Source organism: Phaethon lepturus, unplaced genomic scaffold (genome assembly GCF_000687285.1).
Source record: "Phaethon lepturus isolate BGI_N335 unplaced genomic scaffold, ASM68728v1 scaffold20028, whole genome shotgun sequence".
Lineage (NCBI taxonomy): Eukaryota > Metazoa > Chordata > Aves > Phaethontiformes > Phaethontidae > Phaethon > Phaethon lepturus.
This window is the reverse complement of record NW_010558517.1, coordinates 32,090-57,790: the sequence shown is the minus strand read 5'-3', so window position 1 is coordinate 57,790 and position 25,701 is coordinate 32,090. Positions and strand designations below refer to the sequence as shown.

The window sequence follows — 25,701 nt, the reverse complement described above, 5'->3', positions numbered from 1 at the left end:
TTTGACAGTTTAACTATAGAAAAGCAAGCATAATAACAAATGCTGTCTCATACTCAACATATCATATACACTCCTTTTTTTCTTAATAGCACCAAGCCTTTTGGGAAATATGTTAACATATGTTTCTTACAGCTATTCTACCCACTCACCAAATGCTGACCTGAAGTCAGTCCTTTTCAGCATAAGCTTATTTCTTTGTGCTCCTCCTCTGACTGTCTATTGCTATGACTAGTGCTGGATGAGCTCCATCAGAGGATCATACTCTTTTTTCTATTTTCAGTAAACTTTAATGTGAGAGCTAGTAATCAGGAGTTAAATTTACGGTTAATCTGAGAATGGTACCTGCCTGTTGGTTCTGATTTATGCTGTATAAAAAGGTTGATTATTTATGCAGATGATTTTGTTAATTTTCTAGATGTGGACTTAGGTGATGTTGTGATATGCAAAATTGCTCCACACATGAGGAAAGGAGCCCTCTGTAAGTATGATCTGTGTAAGTAAATTAAAAATGTATCATTACATGAGAAATTAATATTGCAATTTAAGTGAATAGTTGAGAACTTAGAGAGCCTTGGAATATTATGATGTAATATTTAAGTAGAAATAGTTTCAAAACAAAGAAAATACCTGACCCTATTTTAACTTCTCAAGGATTGACCCTTTTTAAGGATGTCAGCAACTACAGAGATTTTAGCTGAAAAACAACGGGACTCTTTAACCTAACTGCTGTCTAACCTGTACCTATGTGAACATGTTAGTTATTCTCTAAAAAGGTATTTGTAGGATTTGGGGTAAGGGACTATGGCATCCTGCCTAAATCTCTGCAAGCACAATTTTAGTTGTTCTGTTTCATTACACAGTTAGGTTTAAGGGACTTACAAACCATTAAATGTCACCTTACATAAAGAACACACCAAGGAAAACCTATTGCTGAAAAGAGGGGAAAAAAATAGGAGAATGGAAACACTTGGAAACTGGCAAAGAATCTTGATGGAAGTTTTATTTGACCAAATCTTAGGACATTCAGTGCTATTCGAGAAAGACTGGTGGTTCACTATCCACATAACCACTTAAACATTAAAACAAAAAAAGAAGGGGGGGGAAAAAAGCTTTTTTTACCGTGAGTGATTAAACTTTGGAACAACCAGGTTGGCCAGAGAGGTTATGAGGTCTCCATTCTCGTCCAAAACCAACTGGACACAGTCCTGAGCAACTTGCCCTAGGTGGACCCTGCTTTTGAGCAGGGGGGGTGGATTACAGAATCACAGAATCACTAGGTTGGAAAGGACCTTCAAGATCACCAAGTCCAACCATTAATCCAGCGCCACCATGTCCCCTAAACCATGTCCTGAAGCGCCACATCCACACGTTTTTTGAACACTTCCAGAGACGGTGACTCCACCACCTCCCTGGGCAGCCTGTTCCAATGCCTGACCACTCTCTCGGTGAAGAAATTTTTCCTAATATCCAATCTAAACCTCCCCTGGTGCAACTTGAGGCCATTTCCTCCATTAGATGAACTCCAGAGGTCCCTTCCAACCTCAACTATTCTGTGATTCCATATGAGTTGGAAAACTGACTGGTTTAATTTTTCGCTGTCATAAATTATGTCTATAAGCAGAGTGTTGTTTTGTACCCTGTCACTGAGTTTCAAAGGTTTTGGGGGTGGGACATTCGGACCTCTCAATTTCTGCTTCTTCCACTCAAGGATTTGCTTTTTTCCTATTTGGAATTGGCTTATGACATTATATTGTATAAACTTGAATCACTGAGGCAAATTGCTAGTTCTGAGTGGCAGTAGACTGGTCCATCTGGTGGACACAGCCTAATTTCCTTCCTCCTTAGAATGAGCTCCCATTTAAAATCTCATTCCTAAACTCATGTAGATGTCCAGGGTTGTGTTCAATTCAGTTGTCTTAGATGCTTAACTTATATCTGAATTTTAGATGTCCAGTGAACCAGTGCTAGTTAAGTGCTTGAGTCCCCTGTGGAGAGAGAGATATTCTTTTGAAATCCTCCAGATGGGGATGCTGACTAGTTAAATTGAGAGACTTAAGTTAGGCAGGTTGAATGTTCCTTTGGAGGCCTTCAGACAGTTTTAAAATGCCTATTTAAAACACAAGTAAGAGCTAGGTGTTCTATTTAATTAGAATGCATCTTGCCCTTTGTTAGGTTGCTCAATCTAAGTAGTCACTGTATTACTTTCAGGTTTATCAGATATTGCTCCTAATCTCACTTCCTAAATGGATGGAGTTTGTCATAATAGTATGAAATGAATACAAAAGTTCCATAACCACAGTGCTAACATGGCTGACAGAAGGAACATTCAAATTTATCAGCCAAACCAAAAGCACCACATTTAACAACATAACTAAATTTTCTATAGGCTGTGTGCTTCTTTCCTAGCATAACTTTTCACTTTATAGGCATCATGAGGGGAAGGACAACTGTCATGGATGTCTGTAGACCAGTAAAGTGTAGGGTGAAGGAAAAGCACAGACGCTGCTGTGTGCAACATCAGCAGGCATCCCCTTTTGCTTTTTCATTCTATCACCGTCCCAGAATTTCAGCTCCACTCTGGCCCAACAGGTTTTATTTATAGTTCTCAGTATCCCTTTCTCATGGCAGTAGAGCCTGGAATGACACAGTGTGCTGACACTAACAACATTTCCTGCCCTTTTGTTTTGCGTTCTGCTGACCCATTGTCCCTTTGTCCTTATCCCTTGTCCTACCTTTGCAGATGGAGGCCCCATCTGACGAATTTACTTGTGCTCCCCAAGGATTATGAAAACTAGGAAACTTCATTAAGGATGGTTTAATAACTTAGACAAAGGAGAGGAGCAGCTGGTCAGTTAACGAGTCTCAACCCCCGTTCTCTGACAGAAGAGCTTTTCTTGCATGTGGTACAGGCTTCAGCAATTTGCAGTAAAACACTACAGATGTACGGTTCATGCAAATTGAGTTACTGTGCACTGGATCTGCCTTGAGTGTTTTATTTGAATGACCTGAGGCAATTTTATTTGCTGCTCTTAAAAAGTACAGTAGCTGATAGATGTTTGACGTATGTTTTTGCTCTCTTTTATTGCTTAGCGTGGTAATGCTAGAGGAATAGCAATTGGAGACAATCTGCTGGACTCTGCTACTCTGTAAGGCAAACACCAGTAAAGCCAAGCAGCAAGGAAAGAGGGGTTCTTCATGACAAAATGACAGCAAGAGAACACAGTCCCCGCCATGGTGCAAAATCCCGTACCATGCAACGGGCCTCCACCATTGATGTCACCTCTGACATGCTAGGCCTTTCTCTAGCAGGTATATACCTTCATGTCAGCTATTGCTCTGTGGCTCCTTTCAGAATCTGCTTTGTACTAACGTTTTTTTCTTTTAATTGCTAGAAGATTTAGATGATTATCTGGAGGGAATGAGATAAAGGAATTATACTTAAAAATTAAAAAATCTTAAACTTACCATTTTTAAAATAGACAAAACATTAAAATTGGAGGGAAGAAAAAAAATTGAACTAGATTTTGTGCAGTTATATTTATCAGTCAAAAATAAGCAACTGGGGGAGAAAACAACAAAAGAATGTCAAGGTCTAGGAATAGTCTTGGCAACCTCCTTGTTTGACATTGTATAAAATTTCCAAGAGAGTTCAGGGAACTGAAAATTATCTCCCTCATCTTTTATGGTGAGTAAATTAGGATTGTAACCCCTAGAGGCTTTCTTTGATTAGTGAGAGACAGGTACTTTCAAACTTCTCCCTATTCACCGGTCACAGAGCAGACGTGTCTGATTTAATAATTTGGAGTTAATAGTAGCTCAGATGCTAAGTGGCTTTAATCCTGTTGTTTTCCACTGAGATTGGGCATTTTATATTCTCATATTCCATATAATCTTGCATAGTTCTACATATTTTAACATGTTTTATAAAATGAGATAATCTCAGATTTTTCAAATAATTTTTACACACCAAAGATTAGCTAATAAATATTACAAATTCTAGTCATGGCTCATTGAATTTAAAATATTATTTTTTTCTATACAATTTAATTTCTTTCTTTGTATGGCTGCAACTTCAGGAATAGTTTCACATGACAGCAATGTTTGGCTAATCTTGTGTTAATTTTTCTGATTTACAGGCAACATTCAGGATCCAGATGAGCCAATTTTAGAGTTCAGTTTAGGTAGGCTTAGTGATTTTTGTGCTAATTTTAATGATACATGCTATTGAGTATGTTTACGGTTTTTTAATTGTTGATTTTGAAGTGCCTTTCATATAGTAAGGACTGAAATTTTGCTTTGATTTTTATGGAGATGTGGTACAGTTTTCTTGCTGCCTGTACAGTGTCTTTTGATAAGCAGACAGCAGTTTGATTTTGTGATGCTTTTAAAGGTCTATAATTAAAACATCTGTCCGATAAAGTTTTAAATGTTTACTATGTGAATGTTATTTTTAAATGCTTATTTTGTTTATGTGAAGATACAGTGAAATTGTCTTTGGTTTGGGTCTTCAGGCAAACGGAAGATTTGCTAGAAACACCATTTTAGGACAGAATATTTTCTAAGAGTTACCAACTGTTACACATACCATCTTTCCTATGACCTTTGCTGTCAAGTGATAATATGAGATGCATAAGTGACTTAATTTCTGGGATAGTTAAATGTGGACAAGAACCTTATGACCTCACTTGAAGAATTAAGTGAAAAATATTTTCTTAATGAAAATTCCGTCCAAATTTTCAGCTGTAGCATGTTATTTTTTTTGGCTTAATAGTGCACTAATGTTTGGAAGGTTATACTCTTAACAGTATGCTTGAAATGCAAAATTAGAAAGTTTTCTCAGTTTTATGTAATTGTATTATAAACACAATTATGCCCAGGTAAATTTCGGAATTAACTTTCAGCATCTAGCTGAAGTGGAGTCGGACCACACTGCAGTTACCTGTATCTAGCTAGATAGCATTTGGGTCTGAAGTTTAATGTAATTGTGTAGAGTCACTACCAGTCACTATAGGCCCTTCCCAGCAGTTAAACTCATGATAACATTTTAGAGGAAATAAATTACTGTCCTTTTACAATTACAAGCTAGTTCTCCTCATAGTAGTGCTGCTTACTCAACATTCAAGCACTAATATTGGTTCTGTATGGCAAAATGCCGTTTGGTAATGGGCTTAATGGAGCGTGACATCAAATCAAATGCAGCCATGCTCATGAGATTTCCAGAAAAAAACCTATGTATGTATGCTGTTCTAATCTAATCAACGGTGCCAGGGGGGTGGATAGGCAGCTGTTAGAAGAGAACAAGTTTAAATTACAGCTCTACAGCTTGGAGCCAGACTGATCTGATTGCACGTTTACTGTTCGCATACACAAAGGTGGGTGATGTCTGCCTTTATAGAGTGGCAGTAGAATGAATATTAGGCCCTTCATGGCTTTATTGCTCAGGGTATATAATATGCTTTTATAAAAATGTAGAGTCTTACAGCAGTATGAAAAAGATCCCAAATCTAAATTTATTTATCTATTGCATACCTAAAGCTTGCAGTGAGCTGCTAACTCCATCGCTAGATCGAAAACCAAATAGTTTTGTAGCAGTGAGTGTAACTACACCTCCTCAAGCGTTCTGGACGAAGCATGCACAGACAGAAATTATTGAGGTAAGTAGCGAGGTACTCCTGGATTAGACTTAAAATTGAAGCTAACATAAGAAACATTTCTTCCTAACAAATATCACCTTACATTAATTTTTGCCTTTTTTGTTTATGATTACAGGGAACAAGTAATCCTATCTTTCTAAGCAGCATTGCCTTTTTCCAAGACTCTCTTATCAATCAAATGACACAAATTAAACTCTCCGTGTACGATGTCAAAGATAGATCTCAGGGAACCGTAAGTTTTCTTTATTCTGTTGCCTCCCCAGTCAGTGTGGAGCAAGGAAACAAAAGGCAAGGAGATAAAACTAGTAACTTTTGTGGAAGAAAGCAAAGGGGTAGCAGCATTGATCCTAAAGAAAGCAAGATGGGTAGGGGAAGGAGGGACAAATGCCTTGAGATGGACTTGACAGAGTGGGGAGCATTGCCAGTTTTCTGAAATAAGGCTTGTGTGCAGCGAGTTTGGAAACCACTGATTGAAATTAAGAGGTCCTGTCACTTGTTCTCTAACATTGTGGACCTGTCTACTGATTTGTTTGCTTACTGAAAAAAGTTTAAGTGCCAGTGCTCCTATGTGACTACTTGGATCTGTAGGCAACTCAGGCCATTTATTCTCAGCCTGTTGCCCAGAATACTGTTTTAGGCCCCGTATTGCTGCTGTTCCATGGCTTCCTCAGGGGCAGCAGGGCTATTGCTCTCTGTACAGTGCTTCTTGGGGAGCCTCTAGGAAAAAAGAGCTTCTTAAGTTCTTCAGGAGGAGCCAAGCTTGGGTCAAGGAGGGACTATGGAGCGTTGACCTAGACAGTCTGAGCCCCATTCAGTCATTGCTTTCAGTGTTCCTGTATCTCTGGGTCTAAGCTTGTATATATTGAGGTGCCTCCACTCAGATCCTAGAGAAAGAAAAATGCTTACTGTCCTCCAGTAAAAAAAAGATTTTTTATAAATTACCAAATTTATTAAATTTTAAAGGGTTTTAATTAGTTATGTATGGGCATATGTAATTATACTTTTATTCTCCGGCTTTTGTGCATAATAATTGTATTTTGGGCTTTAGTGCTGTGGACAAAGCCTTTGTTCATTGTAAAGGTAAACAATTGCGATACTGGTACTCATCTTCTTTCAGATGTATTTGTTGGGTTCTGGGATGTTCACTGTAAAAGAACTTCTTCAGGAGAAGAATCACAGGTTGCACTTAACACTAAGGTTTGTAATATTCTCCTTCATTTATGAATTCATTCTTAATTCTTGAAAGCATGCTTAAGATGTGATGAAAACTGGCTGTGAGATGCAGTGAGAACCTTTTGTCTGGTTGTTTTTTTAGTTCCAGGCAGGCCACTATTAAGGAAAAACTATTTTATATTGCGTGATAATTAAAACATGTAGAATAAGACCTTTCCAACATGGTGAATGATGTTAGACATTGGTTGTAGTTCTGCAAGTTAAGAAAGTATTGTCAAGACCAATTTCATCTGTGTGCATTTCATCCTGTCACCTCAGCATATGTGTCTGTGGACAGTGGCAAAATAAAGTATTTTTAACTGTGCTGATGTATAAAGAGCCTGTGATGCAGACAGTGAAACCCATTGAAACAGACGATTCTCTCAGCTGTTTGGAATACCTTGACTTAGATAAATCTAGGCTCTATTTACTATTTCAACATCTGCCTGTTGCTAAATTGTGTATTTGTTGCTAAACAGTGTATTTATCAACATAATTCACTAGGAATAGGAGGAGTCACATTACAGTAATATAGATTGATGTAATTTTCTAGTTTAATTCATGTTGGAAACTTCCATGGAAGGAACGTGACTCAGGAAGGAATGAAAAAGAGGCTGTAAGTCTAATGCCAATCCTTAAGGTAGTAGTTCTAATCATAGGAATCAGACCACATGCTTGAAAGTCAGCGTGGGACAAAGTTACGTAGACGGTTGGGGAAGAAAGAAGAATGCCAAGTGAGATTCAGGAAAGAGAGCTCTGATGTGTAAATGCACATTGTAGTAGTATGTGTTGAAAGTAGGACAGGCATCCCTGTCAGAGAAGGCAAGGGGAATTCAGTTGAAGGGAGGAAGCGTAATCAGAGACTGAGGAAGATGGTGCTGGTAGTAGCATAATCAGCACTAGAAGCAGTGACTGCAATAAACTTGCAGGAATTTCTTAGTCCTGACACAACTAACAAAACATGGGCAAAGCTTTTCATGCTAAGGGAAGAGATGGGTAAGATTTTTGGCTTTTCCACAATGTGTTGTAAAGAAATAATTGACATGATTTAACAGAGGGGAGCAGATGAGGAAAATGAGTCAGAAAAGGCACCAAAAGTATGACACTGATGGTGGGTAAAATAGTCTAATTTATCATAGGTGTGAAGATGAGGGTGTTTTGAGGGAAGGAAAATTCCTGTTTGAGAAGGAATGTGATGTCAGGAGTCTCATGTTTGTGTGTTAGACATGGTTATTCTGCTAAGTTTACTCTTTCATGACTAAGTTGAAAATGGACTTCATTAAACTCTCTTGTCTTGATATCAAGTGTTTTCTGTTTGTCAAAGTGTGTGAATACATGCATGTCTTCTCATTGTCATGTTACCCCTCAGATATATAAATTGGATGCTAAGCAATGTCTATAAACATACTGCATGATTTGGATCCTTAAGCCTTTTCTTGTAGTCATCTTGTGTGCTTATTTCTTTTGCCTCCCCAGTGTTGTCTGTTCCAGAGACTTTTTTTCTCGTCTTAGTTGTCCCAGCATATTTTTACATGTAAACAACAGTCTTAAAATACCATTTAGTGAGACAGAATAAATGACAGCCGTGGTAGATCTGGGTACTGGTGTGTATTTAAAAACCAGCTTTTACCCCACTTGATTCTCTGTCTCTGACTCACTCGCTCCCCCCTGAGTTACGTGTTCATATGGTCTCAGCTTCCCTCCCCAGCAACAGGATGGATGCTGGTCTGGGAAGGTGAGACAGAAAGTTGTGTCAGTTGTGCTGTGCAGCTCCTCAGCTGTTAGTGACATGTCTCAGCTGATAGTGGCCAGGTCCATGGGGATCTCTGGCATTTGTTTCCATGCACCTCCCTGATCTCCAGGATCTGCCTCCAGCTTGAGGATCTTTGTTCCATTGACAATCTTCACCACCTAGACCACTTCTTTTCAGGATCCTTCCTTTTAGTGTCAGCTTTTCTTTCTGGAATGTCAGGCCCGCAGTTTTCCCAATCTAAATCACCTATTTGCAGAAGCACAAAATATGATGAGCCTCTGAACTGGTGGCCTTGACTGGCTTCTCTGTAAGTGGAAGATTTCGGATGTGCTGCTCCTCTTTAGTCTACGTATTAATAAAATTTACCAGTTGCAGCTAGCAAGTAGCAGGCTTCTGATTGAGAGTTTCAGACATTCATACACACAGGCGTGCACACACACGTGTGCAAATACATGCAATTATCTGATCCCTCTTAATGTTCACAATTTAAGCTGCTTTTGCCTACAACAGGCTAATTGTAAAATCTGAACTCTTTCTGGTTTTACAAAAGTATTGAAACACATGCATGGTTTTAGGTTCACTTCAATTATGAGGTCTGTACAGTATCCCTGCAGAATGAGGCGAGCACTTTCCTGTTGGAATAACGCATTATAAAATACGTAAAATGAAGTTGAAAAGCTTCCTATTTAAAATGGTCATTAAGTTTGAAGATTAATAGTCTTTTATAAGTGTTCCCTTGTTGATAAACAGGTCCACCTCCAAAAAAATCTCAACGCAGAGTGTTTGTTGCAGGTCGGCTGAAAGTGACCGTGTAGGTAACATTACAGTTATTGGATGGCAAATGGAGGAAAAAACTGACCAAAGGCCTCCAGTGACAAGATCACCCGATACCGTTAATGGAAGGGTGAGTATGAGCGTTGTGTCAGCTTCAGAAAGATGCAGATTTGTTGGTAGTATTGAAAGAAGTTGAGATCTGCTGTCCACTTTCCTGTCCATCTTGATATTTAGTAGTGCTTTACAATTTCAAAATACTGTAGAGAGCAGCCTAATGGTGATGAAGCGGTTTTGTATTTTGGGGAGTTCTTGATGCTCATGTTTGGGTTTAAAAGACTTGGGGAAAATTTTAGTTTACACTGATTAAGCTTTAGCTTCAAGTGCTCATGCCCTTCATCAAAATCGGCTTGCAGTACTGCACATTGGTGCAGTTGGTGCATGGATAACCAGTTTGACAAAGATGTGGTATTTCAATATTTGTGGAATTCCAATGCAAAGCCGTAATGGGAATGCTCAGGGAATTTCCAGAATTTTCACAGGTAATTTAAAAGATTTAAATAAAACTTCACAGATTACTTGAATACTGGATTTTTTTTTTTTGTGATCCCCAAATATTTGTCTGAGAGCAGATATTTATAGTGCTTTCTCAACTAGACATATCTTTAATTCTGTAAATCTTGTGCTCTGAATATCCTGATGATAATTGAGCACTCACATCTGTGTATCACAGTCGCAATGTGGATTAGTAATCACTTTGTATCCAGCCAGACCTGTAGCTGCCACATATTGGTGCAGTACCTTTAAGGACTCTGGAGCTCTGCTAACATAAAGCAGCTGAAGGGCTAGATGAAAATGTTTACAGCTTTTTGAACTGTGCAGTAGAAGTAAATAGGAATGCTTAGATTGGAGGGTTTCAGTAGATTTATTACTTCAGCCTGCAATATTTTTTTGTCCACAGTAGACATATTTGAAATATTTATTTTAACCATGCCTTATGTTGAATATTCCTTTCAAGTCTGTGTAATAGGGTCATCACTACATATTGCACTGGCACTGAGGTTTTATTCTTTACTATTTGTGGTTTTTGCTTTTGTTTAGACTGTGTTGCCAGTTGATGAAAGTTTAACAGAATCTTTAGGAATCAGATCCAAATATGCTTCATTACGGAAAGATGCACTACTGAAATCTGGTAAGCTGCTGTGGGCTGTAACAAGCAAGCTTTAGGCATCAGTAAAAGCTAATCTTGCTGTTTGCCTGTGGCCCCAGGGTGTTTAAGCAGATGTTACATTTGAATAGGAACAGGCTGCTGATTGAGCAGCCCTTTGAGGGTCATACAAGAATAAATTATTTTATCATCTGCACTATTTTGTATAGTAAAATCAGCAGAAGCAAACTTTTGTCATTAAGTTGACTGTAGTATAAAATTTTCCATGCAATTTGCTAGTCTATTCCTTAAGCAATTGTTGCAGGGTTATGGGAGGGACAGAGGAAAGCAGTTGCTTTAAAAAAAAATAATTCTTGAAGAAAGGTTAGTTTTCCACCAGATGATTGCAGGAGAGGAAAATGCACAGTATGTAAGGAAAAAAAAGTATTTCAAAAGTTGAATATGTATTGTATTTCCTTACCAGTGCTTTCCTAAACCAGTGTTTTTCTTGCAAACACTGGAAGAATGGTCATTATAGAATGAACATGCTTGGAAAAGTTAGATTGATGCTTGGTTAAACCAGATCTTTACGGCAGTGTGTTACAGCACATTAGTAAGTCGAAGCCATTTACTTTGAAAAAGGAGAGAATTCGTACACTTTGAACTCAAACCCTGTGCTAAAATAACGTTATTTTAATTCTTTAGTGTTTGGTGGTGCCATTTGCCGAATGTATCGCTTCCCAACCACTGATGGAAACCACTTGAGAATCTTGGAGCAGATGGCTGAGAGCATCCTGTCGCTACACATCCCTAGGCAATTTGTGAAGCTTCTTCTAGAAGAAGATGCAGCAAGGTGAGTTTGGACTGGTTTTCCTGTGCAGTAATACAGCAGTGATATGGCTGTTATTGAGTTACCAAGGAATATATCTGTGTTAATGCACAGAGGCATTGACTCAAAAATAGTAAAAGCAGCAACCTGCTGACTGTACAGTTATAGTGAATAAGATTTCATGTTAGAGCGATGAGTTTGGGCTTGAGTGTAGGGTAATGTGAACATACAGAGGTTATGATGGGAGAGAATTGTTGGTGGAGTGAACACTTAGGATCACACTGCAGTTATCTGCACTTAGGGGTTACCTGTTCCTCTCCCAAAAGTATCAATATTATTCCATAGTTGTGTGACTGTATTAGGACCAGCACATTAGAATATGTTATCTTTTTATATGTATAATCATTTATATACTTCAATTCACTTTGGTCTTTAAACATAGTTTATTTTTTATATAAAGAGAAAAATGAAGTTGAATTAAAAATGAAACATATCTCAATGTTTCATAGGTGGGGGGAAGTTTGCATAGATGAGACAGCATAAATGAAAGAGGAGTAACTCCAGCTGCTGAGAATTTTAAGAAAGGTACAGAGACAACACAGAAACCAGCTTAGTGGAATGAGTAATTAGAGTAGCAGGCAGAGAAGAAAAATCCAAATCACTTTGAAGGTGAACTTTGAAAAAGTCGGTTAACTTCTGTGCTATGAAAGCAAAGCAAAGGTAGATGACAGGAGCACTGACTCCACTCAGTGTGTTAAGAGATGGCTTTGAGAGACAGAAGAGTAGTTTGGAATGGAAAACAAACAGAATAAAAGCAAGTAAACTGAGACACTGTAGAACAGTAATGACTTTTTCTCATTTTAGGAGGTACAAGCGAGAAGGAAATCTGTTAAGCATTTTGTAGGTTTTTTCTGAATTTGCTTCTTTTTGAAGCAATTAACTCTCTTCCAGGCAACATACTCATAAATGAGTTTTACTTCTCTACACTTGTAGGCTGTAGTTTGCAAACATAATGGTTTGTGTATTCTTTATAAAAGCCAAGATTGGGGTGGTAAAAGAATTGTAGCTGTATTTTTGAGTACTGGGTTTTTATTTTAGCTGTGTTTGAATCTACTCCTAGAGACCTAACTAAGCCTGACCTTAATTAAAAGTAAAACTATCTAATGCTCTCATTATCCTTTATTAATACATTTCAATATCTTTGGGATATTGTGAAAGAAAATACTATATTAATACATATGAGCAGGCAGAAGTAGTCTATGGTGCTTTCAGGTATTTTCATATTTTGCAAAAATGATAAATTCTCACAGGAAGATGGCAGTGACTTTTTGTAATGTATCGAAAAACTAATGCACGACACGACTGTTTGAATTTCCGAAGTTCACATTGATTCTTTTTTTCTGCTGTTGAGTTTTGGGTTTTAGTGACATGCACTTACTAAGAGTAGTCAGATCTTGGATTCTAGAGAGTGAATGCTGTATCTTGCATAACTGTCTTGCTACAACCTTGAGGGAAGGGGCTTGGGATATGCCGTTACACATTTAGACATGGGTTATTCATTGTTTATTTTATATCTTTGGTTCCTTACAGCTTTCCTCACAGTACATTTAAAAGCACTTATTCATAATAATGTAAAGAGTCTGCAAGCTTACCCATAAGGTACCATCTGTGATGGATGCAGTTTAAGGACTTGAAGAGAATTAGCGTGAATGGCGAAAAAAGATGTGGCTTTCTGTAAGATGGTAGACAGTGAAGTTTCTTAAGGTGCTAGCCATGAAATGTGACTGTTCAGAGGCTCTTGCTAAGATCAAATAGAGATCGATGGACATACCGTGTATACAGTTACGGGTTAGTAACAGCCCAGGTGCTTGCTAATAAAACTTTGTATGCTCTGAACTGCATGGCTCAAAGGTAAATAAGACTTCTGTGTAATTAGCGAGAAAGACCCTCTTCTCCCTGTTCAGTTGAGGTGACGCTCAATGACATGCACAATCACACTTTGTATTCATAGGATCTCTCAGATTTAGCCAAGCGCTCTTTTCTCCATTCTCTGTGCTGCAGCCCACAGGAGTGCCGGACGGCTGCACAAGCACAGCTGCTTCTGTCTTAAGATCCTAGTGACTTTTAAGATGTCCTTGGATAATCACAACTGCTGTCTTTCACATAAACCCCTTCTGGGACAGAGCTCTTTGAAAAGAAACATCTAACTGGGGGTATACTTTGACTACCTAATAATTTATGGCATGCTCATCCCCTGCTGTCTTAGCCCTATGGGACAAACAAGTGAACTTGAAGTGTTAAGCTGTGAATTCAGGAAGACCTGGGCTCAAATGCATGGCCAGTTTTCAGCAGGGAGCTTGACAAGGCAGTCATAATAGCATCTTATGCAGAAGCAGTTTACAAGATGAAACTGGAAGTGTCTTTTTCCAAGTCACTGATAAGTATAATTTACACTGTTTCCTATTGGCAAATCAATCTGGTGTTGTTCTTGGAAATTTGCTTCCTTTTGATAATACCCTAAATACTGTGGAGTGGGAATTGTTCTGTGAAATGCTGTCTTAAATTATATACAGACAGTTGATTGAAGCTATGGATTAGGGGTATCGAGAGAACTGCAAAAAAGAACTGCTGGATCCTTTTGATGATTGTTCTACCTTTTCTGGGGTAGTGTGCTGTTGAATTCTGTCTGGTGTTGACTTTTTTACTTCTTCCCTTCTTGCTTTATTCCAAATAATATCTTAATCCAAGAAGACAGTAATACAAGCATGACATGAAATACATTGAATATTTTCTCAGCAGTGCTGTTGGGGAGCTGTATTTAATACAGGATTGCCATGTGTGACTGAAAACCTAGCAGTCAGGGTGCCATGGGAAAGCCAGAGGTTTTCCTGTGCGTATCTGGTGTATCCAGTTGTCCTTTATTCTACCTATAGTGAAACTTGAGTGCCTAAAATGCAGAATCTTGGATGAAGGTTTTGTTGGCTCATCTTTTGTCTCTCCAAACCCTTTTTAATGCTTACGCTTCTTAGGCCTTCCCTGCCTGGCCTTGAAAACTATTGTGTAGATACCTGGCCAGTGCAGATATTCCTTGTACCTCATGTCACATAGGTGCTAATCTTCTGCCTAACCTCTGTCACAGTTCCAATTTAATTTGAGAGCCACCAAAGTTCAGTGAAGTGGCCTAAAAAGGCCCTGTGGTGGGTTGACCCTGGCTGGATGCCAGGTGCCCACCAAAACAGCTCTGTCACTGCCCTCCTCAGCTGGGCAAGGGAGAGAAAACGCAACGAAAGGCCCGTGGGTTGAGGTAAGGACAGGGAGAGATCACTCACCAATTACCGTCATGGGAAAAACAGACTCGACTTGGGGAAATTAGTTTAATTTATTACCAATCAAAATCAGACTAGGATAATGAGAAAACAAAACCTAAATCTTAAAACACCTTCCTCCCACCCCTCACTTCTTCCTGGGCTTAACTTTACTCCTGAGTTCCTCACCTCCTGCCCCACAGCAGCACAAGGGAATGGGGGTTGAGGTCAGTTCATCACACGTTGTCTCTGCCGTTCCTTCCTCCTCAGGAGAGGACTCCTCACACCCTTCCCCTGCTCCAGCCTGGGGTCCCTCCCACAGGAGACAGTCCTCCATGAACTTCTCCAACGTGAGTCCTTCCCACGGGCTGCAGTTCTTCACGAACTGCTTCAGCCTGGGTCCCCCCACGGGTGCCGTTCTTCAGGAACAGGCTGCTCCAGCCTGGGTCCCCCACAGGGTCACAAGTCCTGCCAGCAACCCTGCGCCAGCCTGGGCTCCTCTCTCTATGCGTCCACAGGTCCTGCCAGGAGCCGGCTCCAGCATGGGCTTCCCACGGGGTCACGGCCTCCTTCGGGCACCCACCTGCTCTGATGTGGGGTCCTCCCCGGGCTGCAGGTGAAGATCTCCATGGAGATCTCCATGGGCTCCATGGGCTGCAGGGGCACAGCCGGCCTCACCATGGTCTTCACCATGGGCTGCAAGGGAATCCCTGCTCCGGTGCCTGGCATACCTCTGCCTCCTGTCTTCACCAACCTTGGTGTCTGCAGAGGTGTTTCTCCAACATATTCTCACTGCTGTCTCCGGCTGCAAATTTCTGTGTGCCCTTTTTTTTATGCTTCTTAAATACGTTATCCCAGAGACACTACCACTGTCGCTGATGGGCTCGGCCTAGGCCAGCGGTGGGTCCATCTTGGAGCCGGCTGGCACTGGCTCTGTCGGACACAGGGGAAACTTCTAGCAGCTTCTCACAGAAGCCACGCCTGCAGCCCCCACCACTACCAAGATCTTGCGACTCAAACCTCTCCTTCTCGCAAATCACCTGACATGGTGACAGTGCCCATCATTTGCCCATCATATAGTTTGAGAGCTCCTGCAGAAAGGTGAGAAGCTTTGGTTGTGACCAACACCTGAGGCTCCTGGGGGGAACATGGTGTATTCTGCCTGTGAGGAACCTGTGTACCTTGGGGTAGAGCTCAACAGCTGTGCTTTGGGACTTGGCAGTGTTAGGTTTATGGTTGGACTTGATGGTCTTAAAGGTCTTTTCCAACCTAAATGATTGTATGATTCTATGTATGGAAGTACTCCCAGGTGAGTAGGTTAGAGCAGAGTGGATGGAGAATGTGTCAGCTGAGGATGGTGCTACATTGATACAACATGAAACTTGTTCTTGGTGAAGTGGGCAACAGAGCTAAACACCTCTCTTTTTCCCTTTTTTTTTTTCTTTTTTCCCTAGGGTTTGTGAACTAGAAGAATTGGGAGAACTGTCTCCTTGTTGGGAAAGTCTTCGTCGACAAATAGTTACTCAGTACCAAACAATTATTTTAACTTATCAAGAAAATCTAACTGACCTGCACCAGTATAAAGGTGATTTTTTTTTCATAATAATGTGATGCTTCTCAACCATGATTGTTAGTGCTTCTCTGAAGTTGGGAACCCAGAATGTTTTAGTATATACATATATACAAAAAATAGTATTTTTAGATTTCTTTATTAACATTTATTGTGAGTTTGCTAATGATCTGGGAATATTTGTCTGCTTTATTCATTCTCTTATTTTATCCTGAAAGTAGAGAACAATTATGAACAGTAACAGAAAGATGTATCTTTTTTTTATGCTTTGCTTTACTTTCAGCATGTAGCAAATGACGAGTGAAACTCCTTGAATATTTTAGCAGAAGCACAAGGTTTTTATGCTTACTTTTCTGCTGTATTTCTCAGGTCCTTCATTTAAAGCCAGTAGCTTGAAAGCTGATAAAAAATTGGAATTTGTTCCTACAAATTTACATATACAGAGAATGAGAGTCCAGGATGATGGAGGATCAGGTATTTGGTTCTTTTTCTCTTCTCCTTATTCTGTTACTTTTCTCTGCATTTTTTTATTTCCCTTGTCAACCATATAGCCAAGTTTCTACAAACTGCTGCTCTGTAGTACTAGTGCTACTTGGGATTTTTGTAGCACCTTCTATGCTCAGATTCCAAATCTCTTAGCAAAAGAAGAGGTGTAAGTATAATTATCTCTATTCTACAGGTAGCAAAACTACGTTCGGGAGTTAACTGTACCCTAGGTGACACAAGTCAGCCTTTGTACTAGGGAGTATATTGGATTAAGCTGCTGTGTCTCTTTCCAGGATTGTAGCAGAATAGCAAAGGTTCTGACTGTTGTTTGTTGTTAAGCTTGTGCGCTTTTTCTCTGGAACCGTTATGTACAGTTATGCAAAACGACATCATTTTGTTCACATCAAGCTTGTTTCTTCATAAATAATGTAGGTTTTCCATTCTTTCAACAGTAATTCCCACTAAACGTGGACACATACTTGTTCCATGTATCCATGTGAAGTATTCCAGTAATCGCAAGTTTTGTATGAAGACCAGTGTTCAAGGCTTCTTTTTCACTGTCAGTATTCTAGATTAAGAAAAAAAGGACCTGCACTGAAGTGTGGTTCTTTCTCCTCGGAAGTACTTGATGGATTTCCAGGTCCTCTAAAACAATTCAGTTTTCCATGTCCTTCAAACCACTGGCACAAAGTTTTACAAAGATTACTTTCAGAGTAGTTTTTGAATTTCTACAATTGTTTGTCCACAGTAAAGATGACATGCTTTCATTTGTAAGTCCTTTTTGTCCATCCCAGATCAGAACTACGACATAGTCACCATAGGAGCACCAGCAGCTCATTGTCAAGGCTTTAAATCAGGTGGCTTGCGGAAAAAGCTGCATAAATTTGAAGAGGCAAAGAAACAGTAAGTAGGAATGTTATTGTGTCAGCTGTTATCATGTCTTTTCATCCTGGTCCATGCTCAGTGATTTGGAAAATCCATTCTATGTTTTTGTTGCATTTCATTCAATAGTTCTACTATACAATGTGAAGATTATTCCATGTTTTTTTTTTCCAAAGAAGGAGAGGGAAAACAGTTTTCCCCTTATATTACCATATTTGTTTGTTTACTCGTGGGCCCTTTCTAATAGTCTTTTTAGTGAAATTATCAATTTTCCTGAATACTTGTTGCTTCATTTAGTTTAGCTATTTTGGGTGTTGGTTTGGGTTCTGCCACAATTGTGGATTAGAAAATTTGTCAGTAGATCCTCCTCAACTACACTACATCATGCTTTCAACCCATTATTTTAGGGAGACTTTCACCCCTCTCATAGCTTCAGGGTCCTGTTGCTGAACTCTCTTTAGAACAGCACAGCTGTGCCTAATAGGCAAATTCTTTGTTGACAGCTTGGGTTTAGTTCTGGGACTATTGCTGAAGGCTTTTCTGTACTGCCTCAAGGTTTATGCAGAGATTAGGCTTCTCAATCTGGCCTTACTCTGCTCTACTGGCAGGATACTTGACCTCCACAGTCCTGTCTTCAGGGACTGTCTAGTGACCTCTCTGGAAGTGCAATCATATGTACTAGAGGAATGGGCAGAAATTGGGAACGTCACGATACACTAAAGGGAGAGACCTGCATGGCACTCACTCCAGCTCCCAAGGAAGAGATAAAGGTGTCTGAGTCTGCATTACTTTTGCTGAAGAATGGAGAATTTAAGGAACCATGAGAGCAGCATCACAAGGAGTCATTGTAGCCAGGGAAAAGGAGACCTTGATAACACCCTTTCAAAGAAAGGATTTGTAGGATTTGGAGCTGATAAGGAGGAGGGACTGACATGGGAACCAGGCTCTGCCAACTGCAGAATTAGTTTCGGCAGTGGAGAATTGAATAGCAGCATCCTGTGAACATCAGTTAGATATGTAGTGATAAAAAGATTAGTGCAAAAATATGCCTGGTGTAATTATTCCTGACTTACAGAGTGTGCTAGGATGGGACTAGATGAAACTGTAAACCTGGAAACACTGGTATGCTAGGCTCACCCTTCCTGTTCTTTTGATACTATTTATTCCTTTCTGAAATAACCTCCTCCTGTCTGCTTAACTGCTGAAGTGGGCCACACTCCTGCAATATCTAAGTTCCTGTGTCTTCCCCCCCACACCCAATAATTAAGCTGATCAGAGCACTTAACTTCTATCCAGTACTTTTCCTCTAAGCTTTACAGGACTGTTCTTTCTGGGTCCATGAAAACTGCAGGTTCAACATGTGAAGAATAACTTTCCTTTTATGTTATCATAAAAGTACTTCTATGTTATCATAAAAGCCAGTATAGTAGAACTGAGATCCATCTCCTCAGTTTCACTGTTACATAGATATTGTTCAGTTCTTTCTCCTTTCATTGGCAAAACTGTGCTTGGTGCATCCACAGCATTTCCCCAGAACAACACATGGGCATCTGGCAATTTGTGGTTTTTTTGCTTACAAGTTTAATTGTCATGTACCCGCCTTGTTGAAAAGATGACTCAAGTTATGTCCCCAAACATCCTTTGTTTTGTTTTCTGCTTTTGGTATTTGCTAACAATCTGCTAATTTTATTTTGTTTTTTTGTTTTTTTAGCAGTTATGAGGAGTGTTGGTGAGTTTTCTGTTTCTGAGAGTTCTGTAGAGAGGGCTTCTGTTCTTTGAGTTATTTTACTTTTCTTTCTTTTCTTTGGCAAAGATCTGGTGTGTTTTAAAGTGTGCAGGGCTTTTTAATGTCATGCATCATGGCATCCCTAATTGTGCTCTAAATAATTGTAGCTGCTTTGTAGAACATGATGTGTGAATAAATTTCATTTCATCTGCAATGTTTGTTTGTAATGAACAGCTAGTTTCCTGGCTCTCTCTGATCATAAGTTAGAAAGCTGAAGATCAGAACACAAGAATTTTGTATCTTTTCCTCTGTTATTTCCAGTGAAAACTGCCTGGAGAGAGAAATGTTCTGCCAGAGGTGGAAGATACTTAAGATAACTCTATGTATTTTTAAATCTTTATGGTGACAGATTGGGCATGGTTTATATTTTTGTAACCCATGTCTTCATTTAAACGGTTTCACTTAACTTTCGCTTATTTTTTTCATGTTGTGGTGTTCAGTGCTATGAAAAGGGAACATTACTTGATGGTTCAACAGCACAGAAGTTCTGCTCTAAATTACTCACATTAAAGGTTGAACCCCTGTGTTACAGTTTGCCGATATAGTAAAATGAAAGCTGTTCATTTGAAAAAGCAATTGCAGGTTGGAAAGTAAATATACGTGAACTTTATACTATAAATTTTTCCCCCTAATCATTCCAGCAAATGTTTGTGGTGAAAAATGTAATAATTCTAAATCAGATTTCAATATGCTGCATGGCCTTTCCTGCCAAATATGTCTTTATGCATGTTAACCACACTGTCGTGGAAAGAAATTGCTCAGAGGAATTGTCACTAAGATCACCGGTCAATAGAGAGCACAAATCATGCACAGGGAAAGTCCTAAAAACTGAGATTAATTTGCTGTAGGGCATAGCAGTACTGGGGAGTGGTTGTTCTCTGCTCCACTCAGGTGGGTGACCAGAGGGACACAAATAAGGACAAGAATCACTTCTGCATTATATCCTTTGAAAACAAATCCCCCATCTTTTCTTGTAATGCAGCTCAGACAGAAAGTGGGATTAAACTCCCCCAGTGCCTTAGTATCAGATAAGGGACAACTGGTATTTGTGGCAATGATTTCAAAGCATGCCCCATACAACCCTCCTGTCTTACCTCACAGACACGCTGCAGATATTAACAACATTGCTCTAGGGGTAGCAGAGGAATTCACACTCCTCAGAGGTCATGATCTGAGGAAACTGTGCCTGGAAAAGAAACTCCCTCTCAGTGTAGTCTCTCAGCGTAGCTGTATCCATCGACCAGTGCGGAGATTGATGTGAACAGGAGGTTATTCTGTGCTGTTACTATGCTGAAGCCTATCATGACTGGAAAAAGGGAATAAAAATTAAATAATATGCAATTGATGTCACCTCATGCTTGATGTCATGTTGTGAATGGGCATCACACTTGTCACAGTTGGAGCTGATGTAAAGGCCTGATCTTTGTATAACTTTCCTACTGGGAGGAAAAAAACAGCTTATTGCCTGGCAAAGGGAGTAGTGGTGTGTTGGTTCCAAATAGTTAACTAGCGGCACAGCTTCAACTTAAAGTAATTTTCTAAGCTAAAAGGCAGCTTTTATGAATGACTCTTCTCAGGTAGGCTTAAATGACCCTTTAGAAGTGCTATTCTCTCTCCAGCAGTTGCAGAGGGAGTCCAAGCATCTGTCTTGGACTGGATAAGCAACTTCTGGAGACACCTAAACTTAGAGGACATGAACTGTTTTCCTCCACCACCACGTAAGCAGTCTTAGTGGAGCTGCAGTATCCCAATATAAAGATATGCCTCATTGGTATAGTTTATTTCAATTATTATTTGGAAAAGGCCAAAATTTGGTATTGCTTTATATTGTTACAGCTGAGTTTATAATAGGGAGAGTTGTACCATGTCCCCAGTTTAGTATAGTAAGTGTGTGCTAATGGAAGCCACACCAAGGACAGAGTCCTTGGACTAGCCTGGAGACATACTTTGGTTTTTATATATCATAAGATTGCTTTTGCTGGTGTAACTAATCAGGCCTGCAATAGGGGAAAGGATATATGAGCAGAAGAAGTTTTTGTTTTAATATCACAATGTTTGCATTACGGATCTGGGTGGCATTTCTGTGTGGAAGGAATGCAGGTTTTCTTTTCATGGTGCTAGTAGCTATGTGATAATACAGGTTTGTAAAGCAGGCCTCAGTGAAGTGTCTGTGTCATAAGGAGAAGGAGAGTGGGGTAAGCTGCCTCTGCAAACAGTGTTTCTGTCTCTGATGGCAAAATCTATCACCCACATTCTCCTCAGCAAAACTGTCCCTCTGGTATATAAGCTCTGCCCACAGTCCCTTGGCATAAGGGATTAGTAAATCTGCAACTGAATTATTTCAGTAAAGGCAGAGAAGGCTCTAGGATCATGTTCCTGCTGTGCAATTGCCCACTGGCCTTTCACTGTTGATTGCTAGCTTAGGTAAATTTTTGTTGTCTGCCATTAATTCCCCAGCATGCCACTGTAAAGCCACCTCTAGATCAATTTTCCCCCTAAAATCAGCCTTTCTTTTTCAGCACTTCAACAAGTTCCCAGTCTATAATATACATCCCACAGGACATTGTTAGAGCAAAGGAAATTATTGCACAAATCAACACCCTGAAAACGCAAGTCAGTTACTATGCAGAAAGGCTTTCAAGAGCTGCCAAGGATAAATCAGCTAATGGTCTTGAAAGAACACTTGCCATTCTAGCAGACAAGGTAGGAGAATAATACATTTCCACAGTGTATTTTTTTTCTGTCTCTACCTTTAATAGATTTTCTTGAAACATCTGTTTTACCTTGTTCATTAGTGTATTGTAACATACACAGTCCTAAAGAAAATGCAAAATCAGACCAACCTTTAAAATTTGCTGCTTTTTATTTAGGTTGTCTCCTACTTTTCACACCCCTGCCTTCACCTCCTCTTGAGAGTGCAGTGGAGAGCAATGTCCTCTGGTTCCCTCTACTCATTCATCATATTCCAGAAATGTGCATTCTTCACTTTCTTTTATACCCTTTTTTCCATACCACCTGCTTTTTTTTATGTTCCTCTGACTCATCTGTCAAGCAGCAGCAGCAGCAACTGGGCAAAACTTAAGTAAATTAAACAATTCTGTATTTTTCCACTGCTGAAATAAGGAATAATGGTGACACAGTCTTTGCTTGAATTAGAGTGATGTGAATCAGTTATTTCTTGATGGGTTCTAACAGAAACCAGACTGGACCCACAGCTGAACACAATCTCATTTACAGGGACAAAAAACCAAATACAGTTTTACTTACTTCTTCTGTCCCTGAAGCAGATCTGAAGGTTGTAAATGGCAGTGATGGCCAATCAGCTTGCCATAAGTTGTCCCAGTGGAGGTGATAGGCATACAACTTTGTAGAATGCAAAAAAGAATGTGACCCCATGGAAATGTATTATTTATTATAATATTCACTCTAAATGAGTACAGTGTGTATAACTGATCTGTGGGATTTTCTGCAGCTGGACAACATGTATATATAACACAGTAAGGGCTTGTTTGTTGTTGGGTTTTTTTATAGACATGCAGGCCTGATACTTTTCATATTCACATAACTCATAGAAATCCTTTAGTACAGCACTAGTAAATAAGACAGGGAACAAGTTGCATTGATTAGTGGGTTTTTCTTCATCCCCTCTCTTAAGTCTTGTTATGATTTCAGACAGGATGGTGAAGGGTAAGCATGGTCTCTCTGATATGGGAACTATTGTGTGGCGTATAAAAATGTCTGCACATTGTTCTAAGCTTTCATCAAAAGGAGAGTGAAGTGCAAATAAAGTTGACTTGCACATCTGTTAGTGAAGTTTTCAACAACTGTATACTAACATAGTAGTAGACTTTGGAAATGTACCATTTGTGTTTTGGTATCCTATATTGCTTTTTAAGGCCATTCTTTGAAATTATTTTAAAGGCACCTTAGAGACTCCTGAACAATGGCTAGTTTCCTTTACAGAATATGAGTTCTTTTTATTTTCTGAGAAAAGATATAGTATAAATTATGTACGGAATAATAAAAAGGTGTTAAAGTACAGGGAGTTTATTGCTTTTAGACCCGGCAACTTGTCACAGTTTGTGACTGCAAGCTGTTGGCAAATTCAATACATGGACTGAATGCTGCAAGACCAGACTACATAGCTTCAAAAGCATCTCCAACCTCTGGAGAAGGGGAGCAAGTGATGCTGAGGAATGATCAAGATACGCTTGTGGCCAGATGGACAGGAAGAAATAGCCGATCTTCTCTGCAGGTGGATTGGCATGAAGAGGAATGGGTACGTTTGCTTACTGGAGTGATGAATATTTTCTTCTTTTTAGTTTTTGTTTGCTGTGTGCTTTTGTTTATAAGCTCTGTAACTGCCAGATACGCATAGGGTGAGTATTTTGGAGGCATTGGTCAACTAGCAAAGACACTCCCTCCATCCTGTGCTCAGTAACTCCTTGGCGTGGGGGTACAACAGGCCTTAATAAATATTTCTGGGTCTCCTAAACAGTGGAGATCTTTGCAGTAGGTGCATGGCTTTTCTGAATTTGGTTCCAAGGGAAAGTAAATAGCTTGTAAAGTAAAAAAAATGACCATACAGCAATGGGCTCATACACTTTTCCAAAATAAAGCATATTGTGTGTGCATTAGCTATACCATTTAGCCTTCCTATTTTTATTCTCATCTAAATATTTAGCACGTGCAATCCATCTCTGTTTTGATTACAAACAGCATCTTAAAACTGTTTGCACAAAGGATTTAAATGGTTGTTCTTACCACGCTGCCAATGAAAGAATTGGGCTGTGTAAATTCTCTTATTGTGTAATATAAACAGAAGAGAATTAAATCTCAAAAATAGTCAAGATTAATTAAAACAATTATTAATATAGTGAAATATCAATTTATAAATGAGATCAAATTCATTTTGGAAATGGATCCTTGCTAGTTTTAATTGTTTTGGCATACTTTGACTTACAGTCAAATTCATAATAATGAGATATGAGTAAAGCCAATTCAGTCATTTAGGTAGTAATACAATACAGTAATTTTATCTGTTATTCACTGAGTCATATAGGAAAAAAGATGTGTGATTGTATACAATTATTATGTCAAACATGAGTTTCAAGAATAAAGAATAGTGCCAACTGGAAATTGGAATAATAGTGCAGGAAGAGGCACTGAAAATTGTTCAGCAAATTTACTTAGAAAATAGCTTTGCAATTTACCACACAAGTCATGTCGCTACATGTTGCTGACATGCTGGTATACATTATTTATATATCCAGAGTTTGTGTGTGCACAAATGTAAATGTGATAGCCCAGAGGAAACTGTGCAGAGGAATTGTGACTAGAATCACAGGATGAAATATATCGTCAATGGATTTGTTACCCAATGTCTCTTTTCTTTTTAAATTGAGAAAGAAATATTTTCTTTTAAGGAGAAAGTTTGGTTGAATGTTGACAAAAGTCTGGAGTGTATTATACAGAGAGTGGACAAACTTCTCCAGAAGGAGCGCTTGCAAAGTGACAGCTGTGAAGATGTTTTCCAGTGCGACATCAGCTGTACTAGTAAGAAAGGTAATCGGGACACTCGTGCCTACTGGATAAATCCAGAAGATTTAAATGAGACCTCATCATCATCCTCACCACCTTCATCATCCTCACCACCACCTTCATCCACACCATCCTGTGCATGCCATTCTCTCAGAAAGACAAGTGCGTATGCCGGACACTGCTTCTCACTGCTGCTCTCTTCCTGCGCACTGGCATCATTCCTAAGCCTCCGTTACATCCTTCCATGTGTTTTTAGTTCAGTGATGGTGTTAAGCACTGATGTAGGCAGAAAGGGCTGGTGGTGTACTGGGAGCTGCTAAGCCCATTACTTATTTTGAAATCCTGATCCCACTGAAATCATTGCCAAATCCATTGATGACAGTGGCATTTGGTTTTCACACACTGGGTGTTTTAAGCTGGTAAAACAGGTGTTTGGGTTAACATATGTCAAACATCACCTCTGGTAGCTTTCCTGTTGGCTTCAGCTCCTTTGCAGCAATCAAAGCTTATTACAGTGAACCTCTATAAAAGATAAATAAAACATGAGAGAAGTGCAGGCACTACTGCAACACTGACAGTTCCAGCTGGGCTGCCAAAGCATAGGCGGGGAGCCAAGCAGTCCCATTAGACCGAGCTGAACTTGGATGAACGTACTGGAGTTTAAAGCAAATTTTAACCCAGATTTTCAAAAGCTGTGGTGCTGAGGCACTCAATTAGTTAGACTTCTTGTAGCTGGAAGGTAGGAATTGGCAGTGCAAGCTCTCA

The 25,701-nt window shown here is 39.4% G+C and overlaps 1 protein-coding gene across 1 annotated transcript in view; it reads left to right on the top strand.

The window, feature by feature from the left end:
- Positions 1-417: 417 nt before the first annotated feature.
- The window catches only part of INPP4A (inositol polyphosphate-4-phosphatase, type I, 107kDa), a 50,648-nt gene continuing 25,364 nt past the window's right edge, over positions 418-25,701 (top strand). Inside the window, exons 1-16 of the mRNA XM_010293096.1 lie at positions 418-478; positions 3,091-3,309; positions 4,137-4,181; positions 5,536-5,654; positions 5,770-5,886; positions 6,772-6,851; positions 9,412-9,523; positions 10,492-10,582; positions 11,243-11,390; positions 16,126-16,256; positions 16,611-16,715; positions 17,522-17,630; positions 19,324-19,338; positions 21,915-22,098; positions 23,456-23,674; positions 24,822-25,098. Coding sequence (XP_010291398.1) covers positions 3,204-3,309; positions 4,137-4,181; positions 5,536-5,654; positions 5,770-5,886; positions 6,772-6,851; positions 9,412-9,523; positions 10,492-10,582; positions 11,243-11,390; positions 16,126-16,256; positions 16,611-16,715; positions 17,522-17,630; positions 19,324-19,338; positions 21,915-22,098; positions 23,456-23,674; positions 24,822-25,098 — 1,858 coding nt within the window. The 5' untranslated portion in view covers positions 418-478; positions 3,091-3,203. The remainder of the gene's footprint in view (positions 479-3,090; positions 3,310-4,136; positions 4,182-5,535; positions 5,655-5,769; positions 5,887-6,771; positions 6,852-9,411; positions 9,524-10,491; positions 10,583-11,242; positions 11,391-16,125; positions 16,257-16,610; positions 16,716-17,521; positions 17,631-19,323; positions 19,339-21,914; positions 22,099-23,455; positions 23,675-24,821; positions 25,099-25,701) is intronic.